This window comes from Delphinapterus leucas, chromosome 15 (assembly GCF_059928025.1).
Source record: "Delphinapterus leucas isolate spDelLeu-1000000601 "Yukka" chromosome 15, BTC_Dleu_Yukka2, whole genome shotgun sequence".
Classification (NCBI taxonomy): domain Eukaryota; kingdom Metazoa; phylum Chordata; class Mammalia; order Artiodactyla; family Monodontidae; genus Delphinapterus; species Delphinapterus leucas.
Genome location: NC_143143.1, coordinates 26,590,501 through 26,600,510, shown reverse-complemented (window position 1 = coordinate 26,600,510; position 10,010 = coordinate 26,590,501). Strand labels below are relative to the sequence as shown.

The window sequence follows — 10,010 nt, the reverse complement described above, 5'->3', positions numbered from 1 at the left end:
CTACCTACAGCAGTCAAGCTAGGGTTAACTGAGGTGTGTTAGTTTCTACCTCTGGTCAGGAGGAAAATAATGCTTAATCTCACTCCCAGCCCAATGCCAAAGACCAATGGACTGCTGCCTGAGCTGTGTCCTTGTGGGCAAAACTGAAACTTGCGAAGTGATCTGGAGGGGAGATGGCTCTGATGATCAGAACAATCTAAAAATAAGGAAATGTTTGAAGAATTGTTGTGACAGTGACATAGGGGAAAAAAAAGAATCCTTTACCTTAAGTGGAAAACTTTTGCCCACGGACAAAACTACAATGTCTAGATACCTGTTAGAATTTACAAAAGTCTGTTTCCCCAGATACCAACTTTTGACGTTGTGGGCCAGCACACACATATTAAATCTAGAATTCACGAGGTAATACTATGCAGTGCTGATGACGTATTTATTTAGTACCTGGGAAGTTTTTTCTTTTGTTTTCATTATAAAAGCAATATAAGTTCATGGTAAGAAAGTCAAACAGAACAGAAGGGAGTAAACTGAAATGTAAAGGTCTCACCCTACACAAATCACCCATTTCAACTCCCCAGAAGTAATTCCTTTTGTTAAGAGCTTTTCTATGCAATCATAAGGAAATAATATCTGTTGGCTGGTTTTTTAAACAAATGGGACCATCCTATACATCATTGTTTAGAAATTACTTTTTTAGTATGTAATGGCATGGATTGGGTATCTTGTCACCTACAGCTTATAATTGTTGTATGATATCCCACTTATGGGATGCAGGAAGAAGTTTTGACTAGTCTCCTAGTATTGGAAATTCAGGAGAAATGCCTGAGAAATAATGATAGTTCACAAAATTATATGATGAATAAACACCTTCATACACAAGTTCCCCATTAGAATATAAGTTCTATGGTGGCACAGATTTTACCTGTTTTGTTTACTGACACATAGTGGGTGCCAAATAAACATTTGTGGGGTAAATATCATGTGTATATGGATCTATACAGATATTTTTTAATTTCTATATATATTGACCAAGCACCCTCCAATATTATTGTTTCATTATATACTCCCATGTGCTTTGTTTTATTTTGCTTTGTTTTGTTTTGTTTTCACCAGCTGGGGACTTCATCTTTAGAGCTCAGTGTAGTAGTAATAGTGAATGTTTGTGTATTAGTTTCCTGTTGCTGCCATAACAAATTACCACAAATGTCGTGGCTTAAAACAGTTCATTATCTTCCAGTTCTGGGGGTCAGAAGTCCAAAATGGGTTGGCAGGGATGTGTTCCTTCTGGAGGCTTTACAGGAGACTTCATTTCCTTGCCTTTTTCAGCTACTAAAGGCTGCATTCTTTGGCTTGTGGCCTCTTCCACACCATTCCAACCTCTGCTTCTTGTCACATCTCCTTCTCTGACTCTGACCTTCTTGTCTCTCTTCTTCCCTTATATGGACTGTTGTAATTACATTGGGCCCACCTTGATAATCCAAGGTAATCTCTCCATCTTGAAATCTCTAACTTAATCACATCTGCAAAGTCCCATTTGCCACATAAGGTAATATATTCACAGGTTCCAGGGATTAGGACATGGACATCGTTGGAGAGCCATTACTTTGCATATCACAGCTGCGGAATCATGTTTGAATTTCAGCGTTGTCACTTCAACATGCATACCCTACATATGTTGAGTCCCTACTTATCATGTCCTGAACTAAATCTAAGAAATACACTAACTAGCTCAGTGGTCTTGCCCAAGTCACATAACCTCCCTGAGCCTCCAATTCTCAGTTGCAAAAGTGGAGGGATTCATATCTGTCTCATAGGAACTGCTGTATGGAGAATGTCTCCAGACAGTCTTTTCCATTTGACCAGCATTTAGGAACTACTATATACTGTTTTAATCTTGAAAAAATGTAAAAATGTAAAACACTGGATTAAGCAGTAAGAGGCAGAGAAACAGATCTTCTTGTAAACTTCTGATGTGAATGTAAATTGGTACAGGCTTTCTAGAGGGCAATGTGGCACTATGAATATAATGAAAAGGCTTATATATGTTTGTTCTCTTTATCCTAGTAAGTATCCACTTCTAAAGTGCATCTTAGGGGCATGGTTGAATTTATGCCCAAAGATACTCAGTGAAATATTACTTACAATATGACAGGGGGAACAGAAACAGACTAAATGTCCACTAATAAGGAGCTGGGTAAATAAGTATGGTACATCCTCATTGCAGAAATCTCATCAGCCATATAAAAGGATTTTGTAAAAGAACATTAAATACCATGTTCAGAGGCTTGTCAAATGATAGTGACAAACCCGGGATTTAAGTCAGGGTTACTTATTACATCAGCAAAAGAATTCTGTGTGGTGAGAGAGCTTTTATATACCAAAAAAAAAAAAAGACTAAAAGTGTAGATATCATGATGTTACAGTGGTTATTCCTGGGTAATGGAATAAGAAGTGGTTTTTATTTTTGCTTACTTATAAAGTATTTTTAATTTTCTAACAATGAAGATTGGGGAAAAGGGACGTCGACACAGAACAATTCCTCTAGTGAAATTAACAGGCGTTTCTAGGTATAGAACCAATACTACCGAAGGTGTCCCCCTAGTGGAAGACGGGACGCGGCGGCCGCTGGAACACCTGATTGCGACTTTTCACATAGCTAATTGTATTCAAGGCTTTCCGAGAGAAACAAGAGCCTAAAGTTAGTAAGCTATGCTGCTTATTCAAAATTTTTTTAAAAAGAGGGGCCCATTGCAAAAGAAAGGAGCAAACCTCACCCTGGGAAGCAGGTGCTACCAATTCTAGGCGCAATCCTTAGATTGACAATTAACTTTTTCAATTGTCAAGGTCGGGGAACTAAGCTCCTTGGGTTTAATTCTCCTCTCTCGCTTGGTGGTAGCTTATGTTCTAGGTCCAGGTCTAGGTCTAGGTCTAGGCCGCCTGACTCTCAAATCAAAGGTACAGACAAGGTGAAATAACTGAAGACTGGGGCGCAGCCTGAAGCCTGAAAAGAGACACCTGTTGGGAGCGCTAGCACCTCCCCGCGACTCAACGAATCTTCGGTTCCTCTCGGCTCCTCTTCGGCTGAGTTCGGCCTCGCTCGTCTTCTAGGGCTCGGCTCTCTTCGGCTGCGTTCGGCCGGCTCGCGTCCTCTCGGGCTCGGCTCTCTTCGGCCGCGCTCTGCTCGCTCTCGTCTCGGACTCGGCTCTCTTCGGCTACGTTCGGCCGCGGCGCCGAAGGGCGCCCATGGAACCGGGTTTGCCGGCTCGAGAGACAGCTATGGCGCCGCTGCTGGAGTATGAACGGCAGCTGGTGCTGGAACTACTGGACGCGGACGGGCTGGTGGTGTGCGCCCGTGGACTCGGCGCGGACCGGCTCCTCTACCACTTCCTCCGGTTGCACTGCCACCCGGCGTGCCTGGTGCTGGCGCTCAACACGCAGCCAGCCGAGGAGGTGCGGCCGCCCGCGCTGGGGGAGGGGACCCCGGGAACGCTGGGGGCCTTCGGAGCAGACGCAGGCCTCGGCGCGGAGGCCAGCCTTCTGAGGGCGATGCGGGTCCCTGACGCGGGCGGGAAGGCGTTGAATAGGGATCCCTGAGACAGATGCAGGCCCCTGACGCGGGTGCGGGGACGCTGAGACGGTGGGCGGGGTCGCAGGACCCTGACACGGGTTCGAGGACCTGAAAGGGTTGGAGGGTCTCTGAGAGGAGTAGGGGAGTCATTTGAGAAGCGTGGAGGTGGGAAGGATTGGAGGTCTCTGAAGAGGGTGGGGAGTTGTCTGGTGGAGGATGTGGAAGGGAATAACGAGGCAGTCCTGAAGTTGTGTATTAAGGGACTGGCTGGAGGTAGAGGAGTGAGGTCTCTAAAAGGGTACAGTGATGGGGATGGAGGAATCTCTGAAGGGAATGGGGAGACGTGAAAGGAGACGCTGAGGTTTGGGAGAACCCTGTAGGGAAGAGGAGGGACTGGGGGTTCACCCAGGTTGTGGGAAGAGGGGCATAGGGTCAGAAGGGAAGGGAGCTGGAAGCTGAGGGTATTGGGGAAGGGTACCTGGGTTAGGGAGAGTAGAGAACACTGAGGAAGACAGAAGGGGGATACACCTTTGCTGAGGGGCGACACAGCTTGATCTGACAACTCTGATGAGCCCTTAGATATCTAGAGCAGGTGGCCAGAAGGAAAATGCCAGCTGAGAAGAGTGACCACACACTCCCTGACTGATCCACCTAGGTATCCCTAGTGCTTGACTAGCGCTTAGCACAACATGGGGCCCCCCCAGGAAAGGTGGTATCAAACTTAAAGGACCAAGGGTCCCATTGACATGATGAAATCCCCTCTAGGGTGGACCAGGACAGAATAGTCTAAAACACCACCTGGGGAAAGGATTCCCTTGTTATCTTCTCACATGGTATTTACACCTGCTTGCAGAGTTGCCTCTGGTGGGCAGTATTTTCTAGGTAGCAGAAGTCTTTTAACTCAGGATTTTAAAAGTCTTTTGTTGTCGTTAAACTGCTAATAACATCTCAAGTGCAGTGAGTCCTTAGTGCAAACCCCAAAACAAAAACAAAACCCTAGATAAATGTCGATTGTTTGGTTGATCAGCATAAAGTAATTTAGTTTGTATGTTCATTAAGTTCATGATCTCTGAAAAAGGCAGCATATCATTTTAAATACAAATACTGGTAACCTAATAAAAACTGCCCTCTATTAAACGGTCTACTAATCAAGTCTGATTTAATTTAGGAATATTTTATCAATCAGCTGAAGTTAGAAGGAGTTGAACATCTCCCTCGCCGAGTAACAAATGAAATCACAAGTAGCAATCGCTATGAGGTGTACACACAAGGCGGTGTGATATTTGCAACAAGTCGAATACTTGTGGTTGATTTCTTGACTGATAGAATACCTTCAGATTTAATTACCGGTAAGAATTTGAAGCCTTATTGTTATTTGTATATACGTTTGCACTTTCTTTTTTTTCTGTATGTATCTGTTCCCTCTGCTAAACTCTAAACTAGAACCTTCTTGTGAACAGCATTGGATGTTTTTGTTCAACATTGTGCTTCCAGGTGTTAACACAATACCTGACACATTTTGGATGCTTAGTAAATATTTATGGCCTGAATAAGAAACTAAATGTAAGATTGACGTTTCCTTGTTTTCTAAGCTCATATTCAGTCAATACTTAGTAATTGACAGGCATTTGCTTTTAGAAACTACTCAGATTTGAAGTGTTTATAAATATTCTTTATATATTTCCTAAAAGAGTTTGGTTTTCCTCTTTAAAGAATATTTTTTCCCATGATTTGAAATTTTCAAAACAATTTTTTTCAGTATAGTTAGCATACAATATTATATTGGTTTCAGGTGTATAGTAATTCAGTATTTTTATAGATTATGCTCCATACAAATTTATTATAAATATTGACTATATTCCCTGTGCTGTACATTACATCCTTAACTTGTTTATTTTATACCTAATAGTTTGTACCTCTTACTCCCCTTCACCTTTTTTGCCTCTCGCCCCATCCCTCTCCTCACTGGTAACCGCTAGTTTGTTGTCTGTTTCTGTTTTGTTGTATTTCTTCCATTGTTTTATTTTTTAGATTCCACATAAAAGTGAAAACACAGTATTTGTCTTTCTCTGTCTGACTACTTCATTTAGCAAAATACCCTCCAGGTCCATCCATGTTGTGGCACGTGGCAAAATTTCATTCTCTTTTTATGGCTGAGTGATGTTCCATTGTATATATATTCCACATCTTCTTTATCCATTCATCTATCCATGGACACTTTAGTTGCTTCCATATCTTGGCTGTTGTAAATAATGCTTCTGTGAACATTGGGGTGCATATATCTTTTTAAGTTAATGTTTTTGTTTTCTTCAAATAAATACCCAGGAGTGGAATGGCTGAATCATATGGTACTTCTCCTTTTAGTTTTCTGAGGAACCTCCATACTGTTTTCCATAGTGGCTGCACCAATTTACATTCCCACCAAGAGTACACGAGGGTTCCTTTTTCTCCACACCCTCAAAAAACACTTGTTATCTCTTGTCTTTTTCACGATAGACATTCTGAGAGGTGTGAGGTGATATCTCATTGTCCGTGTCTGTTGGCCATCTGTGTGTATTCTTTGGAAAAATGCCTATTCAGATCCTCTGCCCATGTTTTAATCAGGTTCTTTGGTTTTTTGATGTTGAGTTGTATGAGTCTTTGGTATATTTTAGATATTAATCTCTTATTGAACATATTGTTTGCAAATATCTTCTCCCATTCAGTAGGTTGCTATTTCGTTTTGTTGGTTGGTTTCCATTGCTGTGCAAAAGCTTTTTAGTTTGATTATTTTTGTTTTGTTTCCCTTGCCTAAGGAGACAGATCCAAAAATTATTGCTAAGACAGATGTCAGAGAGCATACTGCCTATGTTTTCTCCTAGGAGTTTTATGGTTTCAGGTCTTACAGTTAGGTCTCTAATCCATTTTGACTTTATTTTTGTATATGGTGTGAGAAAAATGTTTTAATTTCTTTCTTTTACATGTAGTTGTCCAGATTTCCCAACACCAATTATTGAAGAGACTGTCTTTTCCCCATTGTATATTCTTGACTACTCTGTTGTAGATTAATTGATCATGTGCATGAGTTTATTTGGGAGCTTTCTATTCTGTTCCATTGATCTCTGTGTCTGGTTTTGGGGCAGTACATGCTGTTTTGATTACTGTAACTTTGTAGTATAGTCGCAAGTCAGGGAACATGATACCTTCAGTGTTGTTCTTTTTTCTCAAGATTGCTTTGAATATTTAGAGTCTTTTGTGATTCCAATCAAATTTTAGGATTATTTGTTCTAGTTCTAGGAAAAATGTCATAGGTATTTTGATGAGGATTGCATTAAATCTGTAGATTGCTTTGGGTAATATGGACATTTTAACAATATTCTTCCAATTGATGAACAAAGGATATATTTCCATTTATTTGTATTGTCTTCAATTTCTTTGATCAATGTCTTATAGTTTTCAGAGTACAGATCTTTCACCTCCTTATTAAATTTATAAATAGTTTAATTAATTTAATTTAATACCTAAATTTATTCTTAGGTATTTTATTCTTTTTCATTCAGTTGTAAATGGGATTGTTTCATGATTTCTGTTTCTGATACCTCATTCTTAGTGTATAGAAATACAACAGATTTCTATATTAATCTTATATTCTACAACTTTACTGAGTTTACTGAATTTATATATTCTAATCATTTTTTGGCGGAGTCTTAAGGGTTTTCTATATATAGTATGTCATCTGCAAATAGTGAGTTTTACTTCTTCACTTCCAATTTGGATGCCTTTTATTTCTTTTTCTTGTCTGATTACTGAGGCTAGGCCTTTCAATATTATGTTAAATAGAAGTGGTGGGAGTGGACATCCTTGTCGTGTCCCTGATCTTAGAGGAAAAGATTTTAGCTTTCACCATTGAGTGTAACATTAGCTGTGGGTTTGTCATAAATGGCTTTTATTATGTTGAGATATGCTCCCTCTATACCAACTTTGTTGAGAGTTTTTATCATGAATGGATGTTGAATTTTGTGAAATGCTTTTTCTGTATCTGTTGAAATGATTATGTGATTTATAGCCTTCATTTTGTTAACGGTTCAATATCCACAAATCAAGGTTCAGTATTGAACTATCCTTGCATCCCTGGAATAAATCCCACTTGGTCATGATGTATGATCCTTTTATATATTGTTGAATTCAGTTTGCTAATATTTTGTTGAGGATTTTACATCTATGTTCATCAGGGATATTGGCCCTTAATTTTCTTTTTTTTGTAGTATCTTTGTCTGGTTTTGGTATCAGGATAATGCTGGGCTCATAGAATGAGTTGGGAAGTGTTCTATCCTCTTCAATTTTTGGATAGTTTGAGAAGGATAGGTATTAACTCTCCTAAAGTGTTTGGTGGAATTCTCCTGTGAAGTCATCTGGTCCTAGACTTTTCTTTGTTGGGACTTTTTGTTAGTGATTCAATTTATTACTAGCAATTGGTCTCTTTAGATATTTTATTTCTTCCTGATTCAGTATTAGAAGATTGTGTGTTTATAGGGGCTTATCCATTTCTTATAAGTTGTCCAATTTGTTGGCATATAACTCTTAGTATATTCTCTTATGATTATTTGTATTTCTGTGATATCAGTTGTAAGTTTGTCTCTTTCAATTCTGATTTATTTATTTGGGCCCTTCCTCTTTTTTTCTTGATGAGTCTGGCTAAAGGATCAATTCCTTTAAATAGAAAATTAGGTTGTTTGAGTGTTTTCTTGTTTCTTGAGGTAGGCCTGTATCACTATATACTCCCCTCTTAGAACTGCTTTTACTGCATCAGATAGATTCTGGAAAGTTGTTTCTGTTTTCATTCCTCTCAATGTATTTTTTAATTTCCTATTTGATTTATTTGTTGACCCATTGGCTTTTTAGTAGCATCTTATTTAGTCTTCATGTGTTTGTATTTTTCTTCCCAAAATTGATTTGTAATTTCATACTGTTGTGATTGGAAAATATCCTTGATATAATTGCAGTCTTCTTAAATTTACTTAAGGACTTAAGTCTTTCTAGTGTATTTTTCATTTTAGTTATTGTATTCTTCAGTTCTGATTGGTTTTTTTTTATATTTTTCTAGTTCTTTGTTGAAGCTCTCACTATATTCCTCTATTTTCCCAAGTTCAGTGAGCATTTTTATGACTCTTGCTTTAAACTCTTTATCATGTAACTTACTTATGTCTGTTCATTAGGGTTTTTTCTCAGGATTTTATTTTGTTCTTTTGTTTGGAACATATTCTTCTGTCTTCTCATTTTATTTAACTTTCTCTGTTTGTCCCTATGAAGTTAGGCAAAACAGTTACCTATCCCAGTCTTGAATCCATGTCCCTGTGGACACAGGGAGTGTCCCTGTGCAGTCTGCGTGTGCCCAGTGGTTTTGGTGGGAGAGCTGAATCTGAAGAGGGCACAGGCCGCGTCTTCTCCCAGGGTCCACTGGCAGAGCTTCCTTGGTGGGGGATAGGGCTGGAGCAAGAGCTCAGTACAGGCTGGGGCGGTCAGGCAGGGCCGCCAGAGCACCAGGCAGTTTTCAGTCTGCTGCCTCTGCTGAGACTGGGAGCAAACAAGTCTGTGCTTACTCACTCTCTTCAAGAGTGGAGTCTTGGTTTCCTACAGCCCACTGGTTAGCCCCACTGGTTTCCAAACCAGCCAAGGGAGCCTGTCTTCCCAGTGCTGGACCCCAGGCTGGAGTATCGATGTGGGGCTCAAACCCCTCACTCTTTAGGGAGGACCCCTGAGCTTCTGACATCCCCCTCCTTTGCTGGGTCGCCCACCAGGGGCGTGGGTCCCAACTAGATCTCTTTTCCTCCCCTCATGGGGTTCTTTCTTCACAGCCTTTGTTGTAAAAGAGCCGTTCTACTAGTCTTCAGGTCGTTCTCGGAGAGAGTTGCTCCGTATGTGGTTGTAGTTTTGATGTGCTCGTGGGGGGTGGTGAGCTCGGGGTCTTCCTGCTCCACCATCTTGATCCCCCCTCTCTCCCATGATTGAAATTAAACCAATTAGTTGCTTAATTATTTTGAGAAGGATGATTTAATTTTAGCCAGAATTAATATAGAAAAGGAGTCATATTTCATTATCATTTGTCCTTTTGGAAACCTTTTCTGATTTCCCCATGCTTCTCCCCAGTCAGAGCACTTCAGAACACCACACTGTATTTGCCTATTTATTTGTCTGTCTCACTCATGAGATGACAAGCTTCCTAAGAGTAAGGCACAACTTGTTCATCCCAGGGCAAGTAACTGGTACATAGTAGGTACCAAACACATATATATTGGGTGAGTGATGCATGTATGTACGACAATTTTTAATGAACTTTCGAAGGGCAGAGAGGTTGTGGAATTCATAATTGTCCTTCCTACCATATCTATCACATTGCCCTGAACCTAGAAGACTCTCAAGAAATATTTAATGCATAAATGTATGAATGAATGTTTTATATGGTTCG

General features: G+C 40.2%; 1 protein-coding gene across 1 annotated transcript in view; it reads left to right on the top strand.

The window, feature by feature from the left end:
- Nucleotides 1-3,158: 3,158 nt before the first annotated feature.
- ERCC4 (ERCC excision repair 4, endonuclease catalytic subunit) overlaps nt 3,159-10,010 on the top strand; it is a 184,421-nt gene continuing 177,569 nt past the window's right edge. Inside the window, exons 1-2 of the mRNA XM_022552226.3 lie at nt 3,159-3,447; nt 4,734-4,914. Coding sequence (XP_022407934.1) covers nt 3,241-3,447; nt 4,734-4,914 — 388 coding nt within the window. The 5' untranslated portion in view covers nt 3,159-3,240. The remainder of the gene's footprint in view (nt 3,448-4,733; nt 4,915-10,010) is intronic.